Here is a 27,543-nt window from a genome sequence, read left to right as displayed (position 1 = left end):
GTTATTTCCGGATTACTTCCGGATTTCGCATGGTTAGTTTAACGGGTGACAGGATGCCCTTCTTGTCGCCACCCCCCCCCCTCCCCCCCCCCCCCCCCCCCCCGGGACGGAGTTGTTGTTGTTGTTGTGGTCTTCAGTCCTGAGACTGGTTTGATACAGCTCTCCATGCTACTCTATCCTGTGCAAGCTTCTTCATCTCCCAGTACCTACTGCAACCTACATCCTTCTGAATCTGCTTAGTGTATTCATCTCTTGGTCTCCCTCTACGATTTTTACCCTCCACGCTGCCCTCCAATAGCATTCTTCTGTAGCACCACATTTCGAAAGCTTCTAGTCTCTTCTTGTCTAAGCTATTTATCGTCCATGTTTCACTTCCATACATGGCTACACACCATACAAATACTTTCAGAAACGACTTCCTGACACTTAAATCTATACTCGATGTTAACAAATTTCTCTTCTTCAAAAACGCTTTCCTTCCCATTGCCAGTCTACATTTTATATCCTCTCTACTTCGACCATCATCAGTTATTTTGCTCCCCAAATAGCAAAACTCCTTCACCACTTTAAGTGTCTCATTTCCTAATCTAATTCCCTCAGTATCACCCGATTTTATTTGACTACATTCCATTATCCTCGTTTTGCTTTTGTTGATGTTCATCTTATACCCTCTTTTCAAGACACTGTCCATTCCGTTCAACTACTCTTCCAAGTCCTTTGCTGTTTCTGACAGAATTACAATGTCATCGGCGAACCTCAAAGTTATTATTTCTTCTCCATGGATTTTAATACCTACTCCGAACTTTTCTTTTGTTTCCTTTATTGCTTGCTCAATATACAGATTGAATAACATCGGGGATAGGCTACAACCTTGTCTCACTCCCTTCCCAACCACTGCTTCCCTTTCATACCCCTCGACTCTTATAACAGCCATCTCCTTTCTGTACAAATTGTAAATAGCCTTTCGCTCCCTGTATTTTACCCCTGCCACCTTCAGAATTTGAAAGAGATTATTCTAATCAACATTGTCAAAAGCTTTCTCTAAGTCTACAAATGCTAGAAACGTAGGTTTGCCTTTCCTTAATCTTTCTTCTAAGATAAGTCGTAGGGTCAGTATTGCCTCACATGTTCCATCATTTCTACGGAATCCAAACTGATCTTCCCCGAGGCCGCTTCTATCAGTTTTTCCATTCGTCTGTAAAGAATTTGCGTTAGTATTTTGCAGCTGTGACTTATTAAACTGATAGTTCGGTAGTTTTCACATCTGCCAACAGCTGCTTTCTTTGGGATTGGAATTATTATATTCTTCTCGAAGTCTGAGGGTATTTCGCCTGTCTCATACTACTTGCTCACCAGATGGTAGAGTTTTGTCAGGACTGGCTCTCCCAAGACTGTCACTAGTTCTAATGGAATGTTGTCTACTGCGTGGGCCTTATTTCTACGTAGGTCCTTCAGTGCTCTGTCAAACTCTTCACGCAGTATCATATCTCCCATTTCATCTTCTTCTACATCCTCTTCCATTTCCATAATATTGTCCTCAAGTACATCGCCCTTGTATAGACCCTCTAATACTCCTTCCACCTTTCTGCTTTCTCTTCTTTGCTTAGAACTGGGTTTCCATCAAAGCTCTTGATATTCATACAAGTGGTTCTCCTTTCTCCAAAGGTCTTTTTAATTTTCCTGTTCGGAGTATGTATACTTAAATTGTCTGGTTGTTCTGGTATTTGTACGAAAGTGAGCGAAAGCTTTCGAAGTGTTTGCGAATCGTGTAACTGAGGCGGAATTTAGGAACCAACCCGGTATTCACTTAGTGGGACGTGGGAACCACCCTAAAAACCTCGTCCTGGCTGGTAGGCACATCGACCCTCGTCGATCCGGCTGGCGGATTCGATTCGTGCTGGCGCATCTTCTCGACCGTAAAAGACGCTTTAACACGCATCGCTGTCCGGAAGGGTGGGACTAGCAGTTGCCTGAAAGGTTTTCAGAACAGCACTGCGGGAGGGGAGGTGGTGATTTATCGTACCTATCGCATCGTGGAACCCCTGGACATGCTATAAATACATGGAGCCCGTGATGCAACGAATTTCTGTTGATGTGTTTGTCAAATTGGAATAAGAGTTCTTTCACACTGTTGTTAGCTGTAGATGCTGCTAAACCAACGGGAAAGCTTGTGGGACAGTAATTTGCTAAGAATTATGCACCTACAAGCGCTAAGTGGCTAAGAACTACAGATGCGTAACAAACTGTGGGAGTTGCTCTGAAGCCGAGAATTCATAAAATTTGTCGTGAACCCTCGTGCAGCGAAATCGGCAAGTACTGTGGAACTAGGACGCCCGGCGTTATCAGCGGTTTAAGCGTTTCGTAAGCGAACTTTATCATTGTATCGCAGGTACGCGCGACGTGGTCACGGATAACCTGTCGGCGAATAGACGTGGCTCATGAATTAGGTAGTTGGGCTCGAAGCGAGACAGTGAAAGTATCCGATCTTTGCGCCGGCCGCGGTGGCCGCGCGGTTCTAGGCGCTGCAGTCCGGATCCGCAGGACTGCTACGGTCGCAGGTTCGAATCCTGCCTCGGGCATGGATGTGTGTGATGTCCATAGGTTAGTTAGGTTGAAGTAGTTCTAAGTTCTAGGGGACTGATGACCATTTTGAACCGATCTTTGCATTGCATCGACTACAATACACCGGTGAAGTACTTCAAAGCGTGAGTAACAGACCAGAAATGGCTGTCAGAGTGCTGGTAGCACAGATGGGATAAAACCGAACACATTTTGTAAGAAAAACGTTCTGGAATGACATTCTAATTCGGCATCGAACGTAAATCATTTTCATCTCTTCTATGTAATGCAATTTTGTCATAGGATGGCATGGTTGGAGACCGCGGCTGTTACTTGAAAACAAATGTTGATGATGTTGAGACAGTAACTAGCCACAAATTTAAGTTCCTTTATATTTTAGGACAGCTAATCCATTAAAAAAAACGCACAACATGTTCTAATGAAAACATGAAAGCAGTCTGACGATGAATTGTAATGATTCGAAACCGGTAATGGTACCATTTGAATAAAGGAACTTCAAATAAATTTGTGGCTGGCTGCTGTCTCAACACCATCAACATTCGTCTTCTATGTAAATTTAGTTTGCCATAGCGAAAATACCGAAGCTAGCATACTGATACGCTCAGCATCTGATGCGGTATTCGAGTGAGCTTTCTAGACCAGTGTGTACGGTAGCTGATTATTTTACTGGCAGTATCAGACTCTACGGCTAGTCTCCCGTGATAATTTGACATTGCACTTTCTGTTACAGAGGTTTCGTTTTGTTATTTTCTGAATAAACAGTAAGGATATGTTGTTTGAGAAATGTTTTATAAAATGCTCATAATTTAACATGGCATTGCAATAAGCGACTTCTATTGTTCTGAAATGATTTACTTTCGATCGCTGATATTTCCCCAGATATCACGTTTGCCTTCTCGGCACAAGAGTGTTTTGTGACGTGTGAGTAACTACATCAAACAATCTGTACTAATCGTGAAAACGGAAAAAAGACTAGAATCAAGAACTGTAATGAGTTTGCTAACGGGCAGTTATTTCATCGGCAACAAATTTCTGCGATATTGTATTCAAAATACGTCGTTGTTGCCTTGATTGTGTGGTCTTCGCCATTATTAAACAGCAAAATGCAAACTACAAGAAAGTGTTCTCTGCAGACTATTATTCTTTTTCCAAAATTCTAATTGCAACGTCGACAGTATTCGTCAGTGAGACAATTGAAGTGGATGCTGCTCAGAGATCACAGATTTCTAACAGCTTTATCATACCTGATAACTGAAGTTGCTCCTCTTATGTTTATATCTAACGTATCATCGCGTCTACCATCGGTATTTCAATATTGTTTTTGAAAAAAAATATGAGGCTATTGGCTGGCCGCAGCACTGAATCATCACAACTGATAACTAGCGCGACCATGAACTGTTGCAGTCGTAAAGTTCTGGCAGTTCAGTGCATTGGTTAAACAGGGCTCAAATCCTTATGTACTCGTCCTGCTGAGCGCTTTTCCGTGGTTTTATACTCTCTCTTCAGGCAGACGTCATGGTTCCTCAAATAAGATTACGGCCTATTTTTCTCCCGCAAATTCGCCCAGCTGAGCTAGTGCCTTAACATTAAAAACACTGAAAGGACACTGAACCCATTTCTTCCTTCCTTCGTTTGCGAGGAAAATGTTTTTTCGCACTGTGTGATGTGAAAAGTGCGAATGGACCACATTTAAAGGGCTCAGTTAACACAACAGCTGCGTAGGAAACCGAAGGCGGATCTGTTGTTAACGCAGCATAGGCGGTGATAAATCGTCGCGGAACAGGGGCGGAAGCTACAGCCGTGCTCGTATATCGCAGCACTCCATGACTCACGGTGATAACCTCTCCGTCCCCTCAACTCCATCACATAAGCGTGCGTGCGTTCAAACAGCGAAACCGATCCCATAGGCGGAAGCGTCTCTTTTTTGAACCGGTACAAGCCAACCTCGGGGAAGATCAATTTGGATTCCGTAGAAATGTTGGAACACGTGAGGCAATACTGACCCTACGACTTATCTTAGAAGAAAGATTAAAGAAAGACAAACCTACGTTTCTAGCATTTGTAGACTTAGAGAAAGCTTTTGACAATGTTGATTAGAATACTCTCTTTCAAATTCTGAAGGTGGCAGGGGTAAAATACAGGGAGCGAAAGGCTATTTACAATTTGTACAGAAAGCAGATGGCTGTTATAAGAGTCGAGGGGTCTGAAAGGGAAGCAGTGGTTGGGAAGGGAGTGAGACAGGGTTGTAGCCTATCCCCGATGTTTTTCAATCTGTATATTGAGCAAGCAATAAAGGAAAGAAAAGAAAAGTTCGGAGTAGGTATTAAAATCCATGGAGAAGAAATAAAAACTTTGAGGTTCGCCGATGACATTGTAATTCTGTCAGAGACAGCAAAGGACTTGGAGGAGCAGTTGAACGGAATGGACAGCGTCTTGAAAAGAGGGTATAAGATGAACATCAACAAAAGCAAAACGAGGATAATGGAATGTAGTCGAATTAAGTCGGGTGATGCTGAGGGAATTTGATTAGGAAATGAGACACTTAAAGTAGTAAAGGAGTTTTGCTATTTGGGGAGCAAAATAACTGATGACGGTCAATGTAGAGAGGATGTAAAATGTAGACTGGCAATGGGAAGGAAAGCGTTTCTGAAGAAGAAAAATTTGTTAACATCGAGTATAGATTTAAATGTCAGGAAGTCGTTTCTGAAAGTATTTATATGGAGAGTAGCCATATATGGAAATGAATACACTAAGCAGATTCAGAAGGATGTAGGCTGCAGTAGGTACTGGGAGATGAAGAAGCTTGCACAGGATAGAGTAGCATGGAGAGCTGCATCAAACCAGTCTCAGGACTGAAGACCACAACAACAGGAGTTGTTGACCTGGAAGGCTGGACTGAAGTGCAAATTGGTATTCTCGGATCACAGTGCGTCCTTTCCTTATCAGCAAAACATTGCTGCTAATGAAAGACATATTAAGTGCAAGGAAGCAAAGCTGAGACATCGTGGTGAAGGAGAAGCTAAACCCCCCCCCCCCCTAAATGTCTGACACTTTGCACTTCCAGGCTGCCCATTGTACAGTGTTCGCACCTGCCGCTAGTCCGGGACACGCCGTGATTAGTGGCTAGTGTGGTGGGGGAGAACCTGGGAGAGTCCCCTTTGTCTCACTTTACTGGAATATTACCTTTCCTTTTTACAATGACTCTTTGACTAATTAATAGCCTCGTATAATTACCGGTGGATGCATTTCAGAAACTGCAACAGACTAAGATTCCACTATTGATATATTAATGCTTTTGTAGTCGACAGTTATGAAATCAGAATAATGAAATCATGCCACGAGATTCTAATAACATGAGCGCAGAAGTCATTCATTCTTAGGCTGTACTTATTCTGCAAAAGACAGAGGCGCAGCAATGGTAACACCACAAACTGTTGCTTTGAAATAGCCTTGATCACGTTAAGGACCACAACTGACAAACTTTAACGACTAATCAAAAACTACCTCAGCTGTGTTATTACACATGTATTCTTAGAACATCTTCAGGTTACCGAGTTGTGCAAAACTCATAAGTGGTATTCTTGTCATATGTAATGTTAAAGACCAAACTCAGAAACAATGATCGCAAGCATTCTGCCGATAGTCTGGCGAAAGTATGGTACTGTAACATTACATAACGTCAACACGACTATTTACATCATGATTTTAGCACAACTCTGTAAGCTGAAGATGTTCTAAGAGCAGTATGTGTATCATAATAGAGCGAAAAACTATTTCGATTTTGGCATTGTAAAAAAAAAGGCAAGTTTTACACTGTCACGTACGTTTCTGGACTTTTTTTAAATAAATGTTTTGTTTCCCCTGTGAAAAAGGAAACGCTAGTTTTTAACTTCGCCTGATTAATTCCCAGGCTTTTCTCAGTTCTAACAAAAGATCTGAATAAAATTTTTTCCCACTTGATTTGTAACATCTTAGCCCCTTCCTAACTGGTCACGCTGACTGCGAAATACTGATATTTGCCAAGCACGTGTACTTTATTTACAAATGTAGAATTGAGGTCGCCTATAACTTAACGTTCAAAATGGTTCAAATGGTTCTGAGCACCATGGGACTTAACACCTTAGGTCATCAGTCCCCTAGACTTAGAACTACTTAAACCTAGCTAAACAAAGGACGTCACACACATCCGTGCCCGAGGCAGGATTCGAACCTGAGACCGTAGCGGTCGCGTGGTTCCGGACTGAAGCGCTTAGAGCCGCTCGGCCACAACGGCCGACACTTAACGTTCACTCTTAGGCCATACATTATTGCGAGCGAAATATAAAGTACAAAAACAGTTTTTGGAGCGGGAATAAAACCGATGTTTCTTTTTAAATGAGCAAAAGTTTGTTTTTAAAGGACATTAATGCTGTGACCTCAAGTAGCAAGTTTCTGCATGGGTTAAGTGTGTTGACACACTGCAGGATGGAAAAACAAATTTCTGTCAACCAATATGGGCGTAGTGTTGAATCCTTGTGATTTTAATCTTCAGTGAACAGAAATTGCAAATGTACTGATTTTTGATATCGTAGTTATGAGAGAGTGTAATACCGTAGACGCGTAATTATTTACAGCTCAAGGTTGATCCTATCTCATCAATCAAAGAATAATGCTCAGTTCTTTGGAAAAATATTCCCTCTAAGAAATTGTTATGGTGAAACCGAAGCAAAATTGAAGTGCGTTTCGATGGGCCTTTTCCCGAATCACATGATCTCTCGTTTTTAAAGTTCTCTAAGCTGTTTCTATTCGGACTTTATTATTTTAACTAAAATGGTAAAAGAACGTTCACTTTAGTTACAGACTAAATTGTCCTGCAAACAAGACTGTAAAAAATATTTCGGAGTCGCCATTTTCGAGCAATAAATCCAAGGGTTCTTTCTTCTCTCAGATATGTCTACAGCTAGGCTATGTCATACCATACAACAGCATGCTCTCGTTTTGCCGTTACTACTGGTGCTGAAAGTACGTCCTATGGCCTTGTTGTTTTTGTTGTGGTCTTCAGTCCTGAGACTGGTTTGATGCAGCTCTCCATGCTACTCTATCCTGTGCAAGCTTCTTCATCTCCCAGTACCTACTGCAACCTACATCCTTCTGAATCTGCTTAGTGTATTCATCTCTTGGTCTCCCTCTACGATTTTTACCCTCCACGCTGCCCTCCAATACTAAATTGGTGATCCCTCGATGTCTCAGAACATGTCCCACCAACCGATCCCTTCTTCTAGTCAAGTTGTGCCACAAGCTCCTCTTCTCCCCAATTCTATTCAATACCTCCTCATTAGTTATGTGATCAACCCATCTAATCTTCAGCATTCTTCTGTAGCACTACATTTCGAAAGCTTCTATTCTCTTCTTGTCTAAGCTATTTATCGTCCACCTTTCACTTCACTATGGCCTTAAGGGATCCATTAGTTTATGTACGAAGAAATGGCCAAAGAAATAAATGCGAAATAGGGTTTCCCTACAGACGATTGGAACATCCAATATTAAGAGGAGCGTTATTATATTATACTCCTAGAAGTTGCTGTTACCAAAAGCAATTACGTAATCGTAGTTGTTGGTGCCCGTGGTAAACATCCTGACAATGATATGTTGAAACAAAGTATGTTGTATAGAAATATTACGAATGCGGAACTTATACCAGTCTCGTAAGAGATTACTCAGGGCAAGGTGGTGAGAGGCTCGCTCACTGTAGAACAGCAATTCAAATACCCGTCTCGCCACTCAGATGTACATTTTACTTGATTTCTCTAATTCAGTTAAACCGAATGCAGCAGCTGTTCCTTCGAGTGACCGTGACCGATTTCCTATATCTCTGACTTCGCCATCAACTTGACCTTAAATCATAAAGTTTCTTTCTTTCTAGTAAATTTCAAAGAACAGATGTTAAGATGCCATGTCATGTAAGGAGGTGCTTACCGTGTTTTAGAGAAACTGAAGAGTCCTTTCGTTCTGAGGCGTTTGTAGTCTACAGTGAGAAAAGTCTATACAGTCACACACACTCCCGACCAGGATGATTTATTAAATGTTGATTTGGGACGACGAATAAGGTGATACTATTGGAGAGCAAAATAGAAACGTGCATCAACATGGTGGGGCGCATTGCCAAAGTTGAACAGTTTTACAACGTTGTTACGCAAACATCTGGTATAACATTGAACGCAAATGCCATATCTTTATCGGAAACAATCAGAAATTGGTTTGTTTGAAATACATCCAAATATCCAAAAATTATTCGACAACTATATGACAATAGTTTTAAAACCGAAAACATAATGCATGATCGTATCAGTTCACTGTAAATAAAATAATGATTTTGTAAAGCATATTATTATATTATGTACTTGACTAAAATCTGAAACAGTCCTTAGCCACTTCGTTTCCATAACGTGGAAACTGCGCTCCAGTTATGGTATTCTACAAATCTCTTACAGTAAACACATGGATGAAACTTAATACTGTTTATTTGTTAGTTTCATATCAATGATTACAGCATTGTGGTGAAGTGATGTACAATATTTCACAAGTGACAGCTGCACTGAGCTACCTGTGGATGCTGTTTCACAGCAGTTTCATTTGGCGACAACACTTCCTGATGCACGTGCGTGTATTCGCGTACACAACATGTGCGTGTTGAATGAAATGACCGAGAGTCAACAGCGTACTTGGTGCTCCATGTAGTGCTGATTACGTTAATACGAGGGTCACTCCAAAAGAAATGCACACTATTTTTGTAAAAATACAATTTTCATTCTGCATGTGTGACAGTTTTACAGCGTGTAGATACATCCTTCTCGCTTGTTTCCAAACTTAGTTCAACCTGTTCCAGTGAGTGGCGCCGTCACAGTATGTCTTCAAGATGGCTGCTACACTTGAACGTTCGTCAGAAGCAACGTGCTGTCATAGAATTCCTGTGCTGTAAAAACGAGACAGTGGGGAACACCCACAAGAGGTTGAAAAATGTGTATGGACATGCTGCTGTCGATCGCAGTACAGTTAGTCGGCGGGCAAGCACATTACGTGATGAAAGCGGGCATGGCAATACTGAGGATTGTCCTCGCAGCGGCAGGCCTCGTATGCACACACTCCAGACAATGTGCAGAGAGTTACCGAACTGGTGACTGCTGACAGACGCATCACAGTGAACGAATTGTCACGCTACGTTGGGATTTGGGGAAGAAAGTGTTTGCAGAATACTGAAAGTGTTGGCGTTAAAAAAGGTTTGTGCCAGGTGGGTCCCCAGGATGTTGACAGTGGCTCACAAAGAAACAAGAAAAACGGTATGCAGCGAACTTTTGGAACAGTACGAGAATGGTGGAGATGAGTTTCTTGGAAGAATTGTGATAGGTGATGAAACATGGCTCCATCATTGTTCACCAGAGACGAAGAGGCAATCAATGGAGTGGCGTCATGCAAAATCACCCAAGAAAAAAAATTCAAAACCACACCTTGTGCTGGAAAAGTTATGACTACGGTGTTTTTCGATTCCGAAGAACTCTTGCTTGTGGACATCAGGCCAAGTGCAATCACTATAAATTCTGATGCATTGTGACGACACTGAAGAAACTTCGAGCTCGACTGAGTCGTGTTCGACCACATCGACAAAAGCAGGATGTTTTGCTGTTGTACGACAATGCACGGCCACATGTCAGTCAAAAAATCGTGGAAGCGATCACAAAATTCGGATGGACAACACTGAAACACCCGCCTTACAGTCCTGACCTGGCTCCATGTGACTATCATCTCTTTGGGAAACTGAAAGACTCTCTTCGTGGAACGACGTTTGAAGATGATGACTCCCTTGTGCACGCTGCCAAACAGTGGCTCCAACAGGTTGGTCCAGAATTTTACCGTGCGGGTATACAGGTGCTGGTTCCAAGATGCCGTAAGGCAGTTGAGAGGGATGGAAATTATGTGGTAAATTGAAAATATTGTTCCTGAAGGATGTATCTACACACTGTAAAACTTTCAGACATGTAGAATAAAAGATGGATTTAAAAAAAAATAGTGTGCATTTCTTTTGGAGTGACCCTCGTATTTCGTGATCTGTTAAAGGTATTGGAAAGACGTTTTCGGCAAATGATAGCACACAAAAGTGAAAGAATTTTTCTGTGTACTTATTACTTCTTCTAATCTCGATACTGAGAACTTATTTTTTAAAGAAAGACCGAATTACTTTTATGCCATTCAAGTGCACTTGCGGAAATGGATGTAGTGGCAAGAGGTTGTTTAATGTTTGCAGTGAAACATTTGAAGGGACTGATGACCATAGATGTTAAGTCCCATATTGCTCAGAGCCATTTTGAAACATTTGATAAAACAGTTGACAGGTGTGTGATTACTACAGAAGGCCTCACACATTCACTCTGGCGTCAACCGGAAATATTAAAATATTAAGCCTTCTGAGTGTCGCAGGGGCTGCACCGTCCGGCCGCCAGGGAGCACATCAAATTACACCGCACTGCATTGCGAAACAAGGGCTGCCATATCCCGGCCTGTGCAGTGTTATGATTACTCACTAACACAAATTTTCTCAAATGTTCATTCCTGGACAAGTTAAAAACTTTCGAACGACTGTGTTCCTCATGCCAACATTAACTTATAGTTCGACTTCGTCCATTTTTAAGTCAACGTACTACATTCCGGATCTGAATTATCATACTAGGAGGGCTACAAACACCCATCTAGAGCTGTCCTGCAACCTCTTCATTGGATTCTAAAGACACCACAGAAATGAATGGCATTACACATGGGTATACATGCAGGACTGGGGTGTCAAATATTGAGGTACATTCCTCATAGTTAGTGGGCGTGGTGCTGAAGTACACTGTAACAGAAGTTCCTCAGAGACAGTCTGTCATCAGGTCCAAATGAGGATGATAACAAAAGAGCTTATAGAAATACCACAAGGCCTGGGCGATGTTATACAGCAGATTCCGGTACTGCTAACAGTCGTTGTAATATTACGGTATGCCAGTGGGTGTGCACACGTGATTCAACTTGGAGGGAGTCTGCGCAATTTTTCTCATTATTATGTGTTTTAGTGAAGTAGGCAGTTTTACAGATTTCTGGACTTCTCAAGGCATCGATTGTCTTTCTCTTACAAATCATGATTTCTTTAAGCATACATTTTACACACAAGAATGTTGTTGTTGTTGTTGTTGTGGTCTTCAGTCCTGAGACTGGTTTGATGCAGCTCTCCATGCTACTCTATCCTGTGCAAGCTTTTTCATCTCCCAGTACCTACTGCAACCTACATCCTTCTGAATCTGCTTAGTGTATTCATCTCTTGGTCTCCCTCTACGATTTTTACCCTCCACGCTGCCCTCCAATACTAAATTGGTGATCCCTTGATGCCTCAGAACATGCCCTACCAACCGATCCCTTCTTCTGGTCAAGTTGTGCCACAAACTTCTCTTCTCCCCAATCCTATTCAATACTTCCTCATTAGTTATGTGATCTACCCATCTAATCTTCAGCATTCTTCTGTAGCACCACATTTCGAAAGCTTCTATTCTCTTCTTGTCCAAACTATTTATCGTCCATGTTTCACTTCCATACATGGCTACACTCCATACGAATACTTTCAGAAATGACTTCCTGACACTTAAATCAATACTGGATGTTAACAAATTTCTCTTCTTCAGAAACGCTTTCCTTGCCATTGCCAGCCTACATTTTATATCCTCTCTACTTCGACCATCATCAGTTATTTTGCTCCCCAAATAGCAAAACTCCTTTACTACTTTAAGTGCCTCATTTCCTAATCTAATTCCCTCAGCATCACCCGACTTGATTAGACTACATTCCATTATCCTTGTTTTGCTTTTGTTGATGTTCATCTTATATCCTCCTTTCAAGACACTGTCCATTCCATTCAACTGCTCTTCCAAGTCCTTTGCTGTCTCTGACACAATTACAATGTCATCGGCGAACCTCAAAGTTTTTATTTCTTCTCCATGAATTTTAATACCTACTCCGAATTTTTCTTTTGTTTCCTTTACTGCTTGCTCAATATACAAATTGAACAACATCGGGGAGAGGCTACAACCCTGTCTTACTCCCTTCCCAACCACTGCTTCCCTTTCATGTCCCTCGACTCTTATAACTGCCATCTGGTTTCTGTACAAATTGTAAATAGCCTTTCGCTCCCTGTATTTTACCCCTGCCACCTTTAGAATTTGAAAGAGAGTATTCCAGTCAACATTGTCAAAAGCTTTCTCTACGTCTACAAATGCTAGAAACGTAGGTTTGCCTTTCCTTAATCTTTCTTCTAAGATAAGTCGTAAGGTCAGTATTGCCTCACGTGTTCCAGTGTTTCTACGGAATCCAAACTGATCTTCCCCGAGGTTGGCTTCTACTAGTTTTTCCATTCGTCTGTAAAGAATTCGTGTTAGTATTTTGCAGCTGTGACTTATTAAGCTGATAGTTCGGTAATTTTCACATCTGTCAACACCTGCTTTCTTTGGGATTGGAATTATTATATTCTTCTTGAAGTCTGAGGGTATTTCGCCTGTTTCATACATCTTGCTCACCAGATGGTAGAGTTTTGTCAGGACTGGCTCTCCCACGGCCGTCAGTAGTTCCAATGGAATATTGTCTACTCCGGGGGCCTTGTTTCGACTCAGGTCTTTCAGTGCTCTATCAAACTCTTCACGCAGTATCTTATCTCCCATTTCATCTTCATCTACATCCTCTTCCATTTCCATAATATTGTCCTCAAGTACATCGCCCTTGTATAGACCCTCTATATACTCCTTCCACCTTTCTGCTTTCCCTTCTTTGCTTAGAACTGGGTTTCCATCTGCGCTCTTGATACTCATACAAGTCGTTCTCTTATCTCCTAAGGTCTCTTTAATTTTCCTGTAGGCGGTATCTATCTTACCCCTAGTGAGATAGGCCTCTACATCCTTACATTTGTCCTCTAGCCATCCCTGCTTAGCCATTTTGCACTTCTGTCGATCTCATTTTTGAGACGTTTGTATTCCTTTTTGCCTGTTTCACTTACTGCATTTTTATATTTTCTCCTTTCATCAATTAAATTCAATATTTCTTCTGTTACCCAAGGATTTCTACTAGCCCTAGTCTTTTTACCTACTTGATCCTCTGCTGCCTTTACTACTTCATCCCTCAAAGCTACCCATTCTTCTTCTACTGTATTTATTTCCCCCATTCCTGTCAATTGCTCCCTTATGCTCTCCCTGAATCTCTGTACAACCTCTGGTTCTTTTAGTTTATCCAGGTCCCATCTCCTTAAATTCCCACCTTTTTGCAGTTTCTTCAGTTTTAATAATGGCGCATATTTGAATTCTAACACAACAGTTTTTAGCATGGATAGGGACTGCAACTGCTGTGTTCGGATGCAGGCTGAGTTGGCATCCCTTCGCTCCCAGCTTCAGGCAGTGTTGGCTTCGGTCACACAGCTTGAGGCTGTTGGCAGTGGGCATCACTGTGGGGATCCGGATGGGGGTTTGTCGGGGACGACCAGCTCGTCCCATGCATCCCCCGATCGGACTACGGCTGTTGCTGCCCGGGATACTGCCCACATTGAGGCTGATCCCTCACCTGTGGTAGAGTGGGAGGTCGTCTCGAGGTGTGGCAGGGGGCGAAAGACATTCCGGAGGGCTGAACGGAAGGCCTCTCCAGTTTGTCTGACGAACCGGTTTCAGGCTCTGTCTCAGGCTGATACTGATCTTCGGCCGGACATGGCTGCTTGTCCTGTTCCAGAGGTTGCCCCTCAGTCTGCAAGATCCGGGCAGTCGCAGAGGGTGGGCTTACTGGTAGTTGGGAGGTCCAACGTCAGGCGCGTAATGGGGCCCCTTAGGGATATGGCAGCAAGAGAGGGGAAGAAAACCAATGTGCACTCCATGTGCATACCGGGGGGAGTCATTCTAGATGTGGAAAGGATCCTTCCGGATGCCATGAAGGGTACAGGGTGCACCCATCTGCAGGTGGTCGCTCATGTCGGCACCAATGATGTGTGTCGCTATGGATCGGAGGAAATCCTCTCTGGCTTCCGGCGGCTATCTGATTCGGTGAAGACTGCCAGTCTCGCTAGCGGGATGAAAGCAGAGCTCACCATCTGCAGCATCGTCGACATGACTGACTGCGGACCTATGGTACAGAGCCGAGTGGAGGGTCTGAATCAGAGGCTGAGTCGGTTCTGCGACCGTGTGGGCTGCAGATTCATCGACTTGCGCAATAGGGTGGTGGGGTTTAGGTTCCGCTGGATAGGTCAGGAGTCCACTACACGCAGCAAATGGCTACACTGGTAGCAGGGGTTGTGTGGCGTGGGCTGGGCGGTTTTTTAGGTTAGATGGCTTCGGGCAAGTACAGAAAGGGCAACAGCCTCAACGGGTGCAGGGCACAGTCAGGACATGCGGGGACCAAGCAGCAATCGGTATTGTAATTGTAAACTGTCGAAGCTGCATTGGTAAAGTACCGGAACTTCAAGCGCTGGTAGAAAGCACCGAAGCTGAAATCGTTATAGATACAGAAAGCTGGCTGAAGCCAGAGATAAATTCTGCCGAAATTTTTGCAAAGGTACAGACGGTGTTTCGAAAGGATAGATTGCATGCAACCGGTGGTGGCGTGTTTGTCGCTGTTAGTAGTAGTTTATCCTGTAGTGAAGTAGAAGTGGATAGTTCCTGTGAATTATTATGGGTGGAGGTTACACTCAACAACCGAGCTAGGTTAATGATTGGCTCCTTTTACCGACCTCCCGACTCAGCAGCATTAGTGGCAGAACAACTGAGAGAAAATTTGGAATACATCTCACATAAATTTTCTCAGCATGTTATAGTCTTAGGTGGAGATTTTAATTTACCAGATATAGACTGGGACACTCAGATGTTTAGGACGGGTGGTAGGGACAGAGCATCAAGTGACATTATACTGAATGCACTATCCGAAAATTACCTAGAGCAATTAAACAGAGAACCGACTCGTGGAGATAACATCTTGGACCTACTGATAACAAACAGACCCGAACTTTTCGACTCTGTAAGTGCAGAACAGGGAATCAGTGATCATAAGGCCGTTGCAGCATCCCTGAATATGGAAGTTAATAGGAATATAAAAAAAGGGAGGAAGGTTTATCTGTTTAGCAAGAGTAATAGAAGGCAGATTTCAGACTACCTAACAGATCAAAACGAAAATTTCTGTTCCGACACTGACAATGTTAAGCGTTTATGGAAAAAGCTCAAGGCAATCGTAAAATGCGTTTTAGACAGGTACGTGCCGAGTAAAACTGTGAGGGACGGGAAAAACCCACCGTGGTTCAACAACAAAGTTAGGAAACTACTGCGAAAGCAAAGAGAGCTTCACTCTAAGTTTAAACGCAGCCAAAACCTCTCAGACAAACAGAAGCTAAACGATGTCAAAGTTAGCGTAAGGAGGGCTATGCGTGAAGCGTTCAGTGAATTCGAAAGTAAAATTCTATGTACCGACTTGACAGAAAATCCTAGGAAGTTCTGGTCTTACGTTAAATCGGGAAGTGGCTCGAAACAGCATATCCAGACACTCCGGGATGATGATGGCATTGAAACAGAGGATGACACGCGTAAAGCTGAAATACTAAACACCTTTTTCCAAAGCTGTTTCACAGAGGAAGACCGCACTGCAGTTCCTTCTCTAAATCCTCGCACAAACGAAAAAATGGCTGACATCGAAATAAGTGTCCAAGGAATAGAAAAGCAACTGGAATCACTCAACAGAGGAAAGTCCACTGGACCTGACGGGATACCAATTCGATTCTACACAGAGTACGCGAAAGAACTTCCCCCCCTTCTAACAGCCGTGTATCGCAAGTCTCTAGAGGAACGGAAGGTTCCAAATTATTGGAAAAGAGCACAGGTAGTTCCAGTTTTCAAGAAGGGTCGTCGAGCAGATGCGCAAAACTATAGATCTATATCCCTGACATCGATCTGTTGTAGAATTTTAGAACATGTTTTTTGCTCGCGTATCATGTCGTTTTTGGAAACCCAGAATCTGCTCTGTAGGAATCAACATGGATTCCGGAAACAGCGATCGTGTGAGACCCAACTCGCTTTATTTGTCCATGAGACCCAGAAAATATTAGATACAGGCTCCCAGGTAGATGCTATTTTCCTTGACTTCTGGAAGGCGTTCGATACAGTTCCGCACTGTCGCCTGATAAACAAAGTAAGAGCCTACGGAATATCATACCAACTGTGTGGCTGGATTGAAGAGTTTTTAGCAAACAGAACACAGCATGTTGTTATCAATGAGAGACGTCTACAGACGTTAAAGTAACCTCTGGCGTGCCACAGGGGAGTGTTATGGGACCATTACTTTTCACAATATATATAAATGACCTAGTAGATAGTGTCGGAAGTTCCATGCGGCTTTTCGCGGATGATGCTGTAGTATACAGAGAAGTTGCAGCATTAGGAAATTGTAGCGAAATGCAGGAATATCTGCAGCGGATAGATACTTGGTGCAGGGAGTGGCAACTGACCCTTAACATAAACAAATGTAATGTATTGCGAATACATAGAAAGAAGGATCCTTTATTGTATGATTATATGATAGCGGAAGAAACACTGGTAGCACTTACTTCTGTAAAATATCTGGGAGTATGCGTGCGGAACGATTTGAAGTGGAATGATCATATAAAATTAATTGTTGGTAATGCAGGTACCAGGTTGAGATTCATTGGGAGAGTCCTTAGAAAATGTAGTCGATCAACAAAGGAGGTGGCTCACAAAACACTCATTCGACCTATACTTGAGTATTGCTCATCAGTGTGGGATCCGTACCAGATCGGGTTGACGGAGGAGATAGAGAAGATCCAAAGAAGAGCGGCGCGTTTCGTCACAGGGTTATTTGGTAAGCGTGATAGCATTACGGAGATGTTTAGCAAACTCAAATGGCAGACTCTGCAAGAGGGGCGCTGTGCATCGCGGTGTAGCTTGCTGCTCAGGTTTCGAGAGGGTGTGTTTCTGGATGAGGTATCGAATATATTGCTTCCCCCTACTTATACCTCCCGAGGAGATCACGAATGTAAAATTAGAGAGATTAGAGCGCGCACGGAGGCTTTCAGACAGTCGTTCTTCCCGCGAACCATACGCGACTGGAACAGAAAAGGGAGGTAATGACAGTGGCACGTAAAGTGCCCTCCACCACACACCGTTGGGTGGCTTGCGGATTATAAATGTAGATGTAGATGTAAACACTTGTTTCTACCGGAGAGATAAACGTCACGGGTATTCATTTGTACAGTGGCTGCTGAATACCATCTGATAAGGCATTGTGAGAGAATTACACCTGCTTATCAGTTAATTCTCTCTAGTGAAAATAGGTTCTTCGACGCCACATGTGGCAATGTAGATACTAGCTAAGTACTTCAATATGTATATTTTGCGATGTATTCCGTAATACGATGGTAGATAACTTCTCTTATCTGTAGCGAGCTTTCTCGACAGCTGTCTCCTAACACGAATCGGTGAATGGTTCTTGCCTTCCCGACAAAGTATTCCAAGAATAAACGCGTAAGGTAATTGGCACTCTGCCCAATACCTGTCGCTTTTTAAGTGCATTGTGTAATCCGGCGAAAACATTGTAACCTACCCACACATACGCAACACCAAGGAATGGCAAAGTCCATATTTCCGAAGTACGCTAGAAGTTTTCTCGGTTGTTGTCACGTAGTAACGGTTGCCGTGCGGTCACAGACATAGCACTGGCCTCTTTAGGCATACTTTGTAACACAATTATTGTTTTTCGTGATCTGAATGACTGTTATTGCACGACTGTTTCCTCTATGGCGTTAATCACAAAATTATTTCATTATTGAGGTAACGTACATTTTAGCTGAACTTATGGCATAATTCAACCGTAACGACTATGCATGTTTTTAGAATCTAATGACTAGGCTCGTTTTTAGGACATACTGAGGGTTTATGGTAATTTTTTGGACTTGGTTTAATGAATTTGTAATTGAGCAGGTAATATAATAAAATTTGAGCATATGTGATTTGCTTATATTAGGGACATCTATCATGTGGTGGATTTCGATCGTCGCTGATTGCAATTTCTTCAGCCGTAAGAGCGAAGGTCCGAGCATACGTAGCGAATGGTTCCCAGATACGTGACTCGAAGACTTTCTAAGTAATAGAACCCAGTACGTTTCCCTGCACGGCTACGTTCATCAGAGACAAAGGTATCGTCAGCAATACCCCAGGGAAATGTGATGGACCGTTATTATTTTGTGTATACATAAATGGTCTAACTGATACGATTGGTAGCGATCTGCGACTGTTTGCTGCCGATGCTGTAGTGTACGAGAAGGCTCCGTCGTTGTAGGAGGACACGGGGTGACTTAGACTGAATTTATATTTGGGGTGATAAATAGTAGTTTGCTCTAAATGTAGAAAAATGTAACTTAATGCGAACAGTAGGAAAACCTGCATTTCCCGCATATGCAGAGCGGTCTCCTTAATCACTTCGGCTATCCGTGGACTACGATAAAAGGATGTAGACAGTGTGATATGCAGCAGTTTAGGCCTGTCTGGGGAGCGTTCACGGATATCCGAAGAGGTGAAGGCGACCGCTTGCGATAAGCGGGAAATCCGTGTTCCAGTCACGGTCCGGTACGAATTTTCATGTGGCACTTGTGGATAGTGAACCTATATACAGCTGACTTCAAGGAATTCGTAGACAGAATTAATTTTTAAGTACTGCTAAGAGTGTTTAGGACCCCATCCAGGTCGGATTGAAGGAAGATGTCGAAGTAGTTCAGAGGCGTGCTGCTAGATTTGTTACCGGAAGGTTTGATCAACAAGCGAGTATTACGGAGATGCTTCGTGAACTCAAGTGAGAATACCTGGAGCGAAGACAGTGTTCTTTTCGTGAAAACAAATCATCAAATTTATGGCTGCCTACTGTACAATTCTATTGCCGCCGATGTACCTTTCGCGTAAGGACCACGAAGACAAGATAAAACAAATTAGGGCTCATGCGGAGAGCATAAATAGTAATTTTTCATTCGCTCTGTTTGCAAGGGGAGCAGGAAAGAAACAGTGGAACAAGGTACACACCGCTGCGCACAACATGGGGACTTGGGGAGTTTGCATGTAAATGCAGGTGAAGGGACATGAATGGAATTCAGAAGTAACTGCCTTAAGATTCCTGTGAGGTCATAGTGATTTTGATATTCATGGTTTTCCTATACCCCATAAGCTAGGCAAAGAACACTGTCGACTTCCAACCATAAGCTTAATCTGCCAGAGCTTTTAAATACTAAACATGTTTGGTCGAAAACGTTTCCCCGAAATTTTTACCTGTTCTGGACACGTTTGAGGTGAAGAATGTAATTGACGCTCTCTGTACAGTCGAAGGAGAAGTGAATCCAAAGATTCCACAGTGTTCAGTAGTCACAGTTCTTAAGCTTTGTGTTTTTTTTCTGAGGAAATACAACTTGTGGACACGTGAAGAGTGGGTTGGCGGTAGGGTCAGCGATGACAGCAGTATCGCATCCTCGGCGGCAAGACTACAGGCGGCTGCGTATCTTGTGTTGCAGGTGCCGCTTCCAGGAGCAGAAACAGCGGCTGCGAGGGCCCCACGCTCGCCGTCGACATGGGAGTGCCGGAGAAGAGGAAGCTGTCCGGTGAGTCCTGGCGGCACGCCTGCGTGCTCCACAGCTCCGTGGTCCACAGTTGAGAATGGGCGGCAAGAGGGAGTCGTATTCCTCTATGCTCCTTGTGACAATGAAGTGCACAACTGGGCTGGTTCCCCTTTAATTCCCGCACCCCTCTCTGGAAAAGACCCACAATAATTATACCATACAAAAAATCAGTCATCAAACAGAAGACATAGCGCTAACATCGTGTCACAGAATCTCTGGCTGTGGTAATGACCCCAGGACGTTTAGAAAGTCTGTCCACAAGTTTGTGTCATATCAAGCTGAAGCCACTCATTGATTCCTAGACCCGGTAGAGCTTTCTTTCAAAATTCGTGTAAATACACTTCGAAGACCACACAATAGCTTTATAAGTAATGAAAATCTTGATTTACTCTCTCAAAATTCATTTGCTAGAATAATACTAAAGTGAATACGTCTTTACGATTAGAAGCAAACGAAAGTTTTTTCTCTCATTTCAAAGTTAATGCAAATACTCTACTGGAAAATGGAAAAATACCACCTTAGGGCAGGTTACTTACTTGTAAGGCACGCCATGCTTTCAGGGGCCACTACGACAGGGCAATTAATACGACGGTCAAACGCGCAGCGCTGCGGACAAACCAGAAACCGCGTTATCAGCCGTGGAATGTTGCAAGCTTTGCAGCAGCAGTTCACCTCCAGAGCCAGTAGCAGCCTGTTTGCCATTCCATACGGAGCTCCGTCTGTCTGCTAGAAGGTGAGCATGCCGCGACAGCGTGGAAGTGAACTGATTGTGCACCTGATGGAGATTGAGTGAGGGCGTACAACGAGTCTGTGGGAAGCTGGGGGGGGGGGTCATACCGCAGAACTGCACTACACGTGGCGCGAGAGCTCTCAACAATGTATTGATGTTGTCAGTGGTCAGCAGGAGGTGCACATGGCCGTCAGCCTGGGTCCGGACAGCGGCGACGCGCAGATTCACGCCGGGACCGCCTCATCTTGCGAAGTGTCGTATCGGACTGCACCGCGACTTCACAATAAATTGGGGACACTGCTGCTCCAGAGGTATCATTGAGGGCCATTCACAACAGTCCGGCATGCCGTTAGAGCGTCTCCGCTCACACCCCAACATCGTGCAGCCCGCCTCCAGTGGTGTCGCGGTAGGCACTTGTGGAGGCACGAATGGAGACTTGTCTTCAGTAATGAGTCGCTTCTGTCTCGGTGCCAACGGTGCCGTATGCGTGTGGGGGCGTGGTGCAGTGTACAAGACAGAGGCGCGCAGAGCCATCACTCAGCGTCGTGGTGTGCGGAGCCGTATCGTACTACGGGCGGTCTCCTTTGGCGGTCGTACTGAACAGTGCACGGTACATCCAAAACATCATTCTACCTGCCGTATTACCGTTACTGCACCAACAAGGCGATCTGCTTTTCCAAGATGGCGGTGCACTTACTCATGTATCCCGTGTCACCCATCTTGCTCTCAAAGCTGTACGTCGACTATACTGGCTGGCACGATTCCCAGATCTCCCCCCCCCCCCCCCCCTCCGAACGTGTTTGGTACTGGATGAAACATAATTTTACTCGGTTTGCAAGACCGGCAGGAAGTTTACTCAAACTGAGGCAACTTGTGGAAATTGCATGGCAGCCCTTTCGCAAGACTACAATCGTCTCGATTGGAGGATTACAGCCTGCATTGCTGCGAAAAGGCAAGTACACAGGCTACTAGCGCTGACATTTCGTGTGCCCTATCAGCTGTAGTCGGATGCTTATTGCTCTGTCGGTGTGCCAATAAAATATCAGTCTGCTTGGTCGACGAATTAATGCTTCCTTGTCAATAGAATGACTCTGCTGTTTAAGATTTAATGCGTAAGAACAGCATACAGATTCTGGCAGAGTTAAGTTTTCAGTCCAAATCTTCTATTAGTATTTTCAAAATTATAAACTTACAGGATGTGACCCCGTGGTCTAGGGGGAGCGTCTTTGCCTACTAATCAAAACGTTCTGGGTCCCGGGTTCAATAATCGGCATTGGCGCCCGAAGACTTATAGCATAAGAAGTCAGCCTCGTTCTTCCAACGGCCTTGCCAAAGAGGGCAGAGGAGCGCACAGAGAGTCAGGGCATTCTATTCCCCTTGGGGTGGGAAATTGGCCCTAAAAGGCGGAAGAATCAAGTGATCAACAGCATGAGGATGCAGAAGGCAATGAAAATCACTACCTTAAAGAGACATAACGTATATCCACAGAACATGTGGCCGGTAACTGAAGAAGTGTCGTGGCAAATGATTCTGAAATATCTCCGGGAGCGAGAAGGGGTGACAATGAGAAAAAGACTGAATAACCGATGAAAGAGTAACGTTGCACGAATCGGGGCGTTGAATGTCGGCAGTTTGAATGTGGTAAGGAAGCTAGAAAATCTGAAAAGGGATATGCTAAGCTCAGTTTAGGTACAGTTGAGGTCAGTGAAGTGAAACGGACAGAAGACAAATTCTGGTCAGGTTAATATCAACAGCAGCAGAAAATGGTGTAACAGGAGTAGGATTCGTTTTGAGTAGGATGGTAGGGCAGAGAGTGAGTTGCTGTGTACAGTTCAGTGACAAGGCTGTTCTCATCAGAATCGACAGCAAACCAACAATAATAGTTCAGGTAACCATACCGACGTCGCAAGCGGAAGACGAAGAGATAGAGTAAGTGTATGACGATACTGAACGGGTAATTCAGTACATGAAGGGAGATTAAAATCTAATAGTCATGGCTGACTGGGACGCGGTTATACGGGAAGGAGAAGAAGAAAGAGTTACGGGAGAACATGGGCTTGGTAGTAGGAATGAGAGAGACTGTCGTCTGCAATAAATTTCAGCTATTAATAGCGAATACTCTGTTAAAGAGACCCAAGTATTCTTGGAAAAGACCGGGAGATACGGGAAGATTTCAGTAAGATTACATCATGGTCAGGCAGAGATTTCGAAATCGTATATTGGATTGTAGACTGTACTCAGGAGTAGATATAGACTCAGATCACAGTTTAGTAATGATGAAGAATCGGCTGAATGCGAACAAACCGAAAAAAAAATTGTCGGAGTAACTGAGTTATCATAAAGAAAAGTCGAAATAACCTTAAGTGAAATTAAAAGCAATGGTGGTAATACTAAGGTGCAATGGGAATTCCGCTGTTAAATGCAGAGGAGAGATCGGATGGGTGGAAAGACTACATTGAAGCCCTCAGTAAGGGGGATGACTTGTCTGATGACGTGATAGAAGAAGAAACACAGGAGTCGACAGGGAAGGGATAGGGGATACAGTGTTAGAATCGGATTTAAAAGAGCTCTGGACGACTTAGTCAAATAAGGCAGAAGGGACAGATAACATTCCATCGGAATTTATGAAATCATTAGGGGGAGTGGTAACAAACGACTGTTTACATTGGTGTGAAGAATAACACTGGCGACGTACCATCAAACTCCAAGAAAAACTTTGTCCACACTGTTGCGAAGATAGCAAGAACCTAAATGTGCGAGAACTATCGCACGAAGAGCTTGCTAATGCATCCAAGTTGCTGACAAGCATGATATACCGAAGAACTGCAAAGGACGATGATCAGTTTGGCTTCATGAAAGGTAAAGGCACCAGAGACGCAGTTGTGACGTTGCGTTTGACAATTAAAGCAAGACTAAAGAAAATCAAGACGCCTTCGTAGGATTTGTCGACCTGTAAAAAAAGTTCGACAATGTCAGATGGTGCAAGATGTTCGAAATTCTGAGAAAAATGGGGGTAATCTATAGGGAGAGATGATTGATACACAACATGTACAAGAACCGAGAGGGAACAATAAGACTGCAAGACCAAGAGGGAGGTGTTCGGATTAAAAAGGATGTAACACAGGGTGCAGTCTTCCGCCCCTACTGTAAAATCTATACATCGAGGAAGCAATGGCGGAAGTAAAAGAAAGGTTCAAGAGTGGAATTAAAATTCAAGGTGAAAGGATAACAACGATACGATTCGCTGATGACACTGCTATCCTCAGTGAAAGCGAAGAAGAATTGCGTGCTATGCCGAATGGAATGAGTACTGAATATGGATTGAGAGTGAGACGTAGAAAGACGAAAGTAATGCGAAATAGCAGAAATGAGAACAGCGAGAAAATTATCAGAATGGGGGCTCAGGAAGTTGACAAAGTTAAGGGACTCTGCTACCTAGGCTGTAAAATATCCCATGATGGAAGGAGCAAGGACGACATAAAAAGCAGACTAGCACTGCCAAAGTAGCATTTCTGGCCGAGAGGAAGTCCACCAGTATCACCTTGATTTGAGGAAGAAATTTCTGAGAATGTACTTTTGGAGCACAGCACACCATTGAATGTTAGTGAAACATGCACTGGAGAACTGGAACAGAAGAAAATGGAAGCATTTGAGATCTGGTGCTGCAGACGAGTGTTGAAAATTAGGTGGACTTATCGGATAAGGAATGAGGTTGTTCTTCGTAGAAGCGACGAGGAAATAAATGTATGGAAAACTCTTACACCAAGGACAGGATGATGGAACATGAGTTCAGACATCGGGGAATAACTTCCATGGTACTAGAGGGGGCTGTATAGGGCAAAAACTGTAGAGGAAGACGGAGATTAGAATACGTCAAGCAAATAGGTTTGCAAGTGTTAGTCTGAGATAAAAAATTTGGCACAGGAGAGAATTCGTGGAGGGCCACATCAAACCAGCCAGAAGACAGATGAGAGGGAAAAAAGTCAGAACGGTAAGTTCTGTCTTGTGCCTTCACACGTGTGTACTGCACTACCACAAACTGTGAGGATGTTGGAGGGGGAGGAGGGGGAGCAGCGGGAGGAGCACGTAGTAATTGATACAATTTATCGATGGCCATAGTTCAGTGTGTCACTGTGTCTTCGGATATCGACTGCCTGTGATATTAACTTAGGTTACAGTTCAGGCTCGCTGTAACTGTTTCATGAGTAACAGGTTGGATACTGTGTTAAAGTGGGAGATACATTGTAGCTGTTTCTCCCTTGATTCTAGTGATTTCATTGTAACTAATCAAATGAAAGTAATTATCTCAATAAATAGTACAGTGCTAACAACAAAGCTTTAAGTAGTTTCTTCTCATCTTAATTTGCAAAGGAAATTAATGAAAGGGCCATTGTAATTAGTTCCCAGCAACAGGAATACTTTAAATTTGGTTCATGGTGATAGGACGCCAGACTGGTCATGGTGAGACACACGGCTAGCCATCTCCTGCAACTGCGGCCCAGATCAGGGATTCAAATTGCAGTCTGTGTCCGTTTGCTTGTTACTGAACTGGACACTCCCTCTATCACCTTTCCTGCAGGTCCACTCACTCACACCTCCATGGTTCACGCCTCTGCCACAGTTTCGTCTGGACCTATCGCAAGGCCCAAAAGGCTCAGCTCCACCTGAGGCCCTCTGCCGGCAATTTTTCTTCATTCTCAGCGAGTTCCAGAACTCAGAAATAGTCTACACCGATGGCCCAATGGCCGGTGGTCGCGTTGGCTTCGCTTACGCTCACGTTGGACATACCGAACAGTGCTCCTTGCCGGATGGCTGAAATGTTTTCACTGCAGAGTTGGTAGCCATCTCTTGCGCTCTTGAACACACCCGTTCCTGCAGATGAGTCCTTCGTCACCTGTAGTGACTCGTTAAGCAGCCTACAGGCTCTCGGCCAGTGTACCCCTCTCCATACTTTGGTAATGACTGTCCAGGAGTCTCTTTATGCCCTAGAAACAGTGGACGTTCAGTTCCTTCATTTGGACCTCAGGACGTGTTGGATCCCAGGCAGTGAACTTGATGACAGGTTGGCCAAACAGGTTACTAGTAAATCATCTCTGGATATTGACCCACCGGAGACTGCTCACCAATCGGTTTTACTCCGTAACGTTTTTGGGATTTGGGACACTGAATGGTGCACCCTCACTACACCAAATGAACTACGTGTTGTCAAGGAGACAACATACGTGTGCCGATCATCCATGCGAGCCACTCACAGGGGCTCCGTTGTCCTTTGCTGGCTACACATCGGTCATACTTCGCTGACTCGTGGTCACCTCCTTCACCGCGAGAAATCGGGTCAGTGTCACTGTGGTTCCCACTTGACTGTCGTACACATCGTCTTGGACTGCCGAATTTCAGACGCTGTGCGACGGACTTTTAATCTTCCCGCCACAATGGCAACAATGTTGGGAGACAATGCTGATATAGTTTTACATTTTGTTCGTGAGAGGAGTTTTATCACACAATCTAACTGTGGGTGTTTGGCATCGTCCTCCCATTTTACCTCTTGCTCAATCTTTCTTTGCTGCTTGTTCGCCTTGGTGTTCCTCTCGCCTTGTCTTTTTGGCTTGAGACTTTAGTTTTTTTCAGAGTGGCTGACTCATCCTTTTTTTTTTCTCCTTGCGATCAGACAGCCCTGGCCATCTGCTACATTCTTTTAATACCTTCTACCGCTTTTTTCCTTTTAGTGCGCGTTCTAGCCTTTTGTCTTGTCTCTTTCGTTTCCTCTTTGTGTGTTTCCCAGTTACTTTTCCGCCTTCTTTTACTTCCCAGCCTCTTTTGGGGAATGTTTTTACTCGGCGACCTGTTTGAATCAGGAAAAAGCGACTGATCACTCCGTAGTTTGGCCCCTCTCCCTCCAAACCAACCATATCGCGGTGAGACACAAAGATTTGTCGGGATTTTGATTTCCGTGAATACATAGCTGCAATTGGTTCAACACAAGCTGGAAAGAAGGCCTATCAAGATTGTTTTAGAGCGTATTCGTGCGCGCCTATAGCTCATAGCGCAGCTGGCCGCCCCCCACTCTTCCTGCAGATGCAGTGTGTGTTATGTGTAAAACACAACTTGCCGGAATCGATCCAAAAATACCGAGATGGGTGAATAAGCTACAACCCAATGCAACAAGACGAAGGTTTAAATTGAAACAAGTCTTAGGATCTGGCACTCCGTTTATTAAGAGATCGTTGGTCATCACGGTCGCCAGTTCGAAAACAGTGAGAGAACGAACGTGCGTTTCACGGTATATCAAAAGTCCATTAAAAGGCGTAGTCGGCGTCGGCGGTCAAGTTCTGCTCTAAGTAGCGGCGCAGGCCAACAATAATTTAATCTAGCTGGAGCCCAGGGAGCGAGTACACAACTCTGAGCACCCGAAGACGACGACTGGGTGTCTTGTCGAAATACTGTGCCCTAAACGGGAACAACACAAATTAACAGTCGCAGTTACATCATTAAGCATTTCATAAATACTTAACTATGCACTTGATCTTTTCCCTTCGGATAATTTCTTGCC

The 27,543-nt window shown here is 43.8% G+C and overlaps 1 protein-coding gene across 1 annotated transcript in view; it reads left to right on the top strand.

Annotated features, from left to right (window-relative positions):
• LOC124795246 (b(0,+)-type amino acid transporter 1-like) overlaps positions 1-27,543 on the top strand; it is a 410,036-nt gene that overhangs the window by 188,298 nt on the left and 194,195 nt on the right. Inside the window, exon 2 of the mRNA XM_047259180.1 lies at positions 20,159-20,245. Coding sequence (XP_047115136.1) covers positions 20,215-20,245 — 31 coding nt within the window. The 5' untranslated portion in view covers positions 20,159-20,214. The remainder of the gene's footprint in view (positions 1-20,158; positions 20,246-27,543) is intronic.

The sequence above is a fragment of the Schistocerca piceifrons genome, chromosome 4, assembly GCF_021461385.2.
Source record: "Schistocerca piceifrons isolate TAMUIC-IGC-003096 chromosome 4, iqSchPice1.1, whole genome shotgun sequence".
Lineage (NCBI taxonomy): Eukaryota > Metazoa > Arthropoda > Insecta > Orthoptera > Acrididae > Schistocerca > Schistocerca piceifrons.
This window is presented reverse-complemented; position numbering and strand designations above follow the sequence as displayed.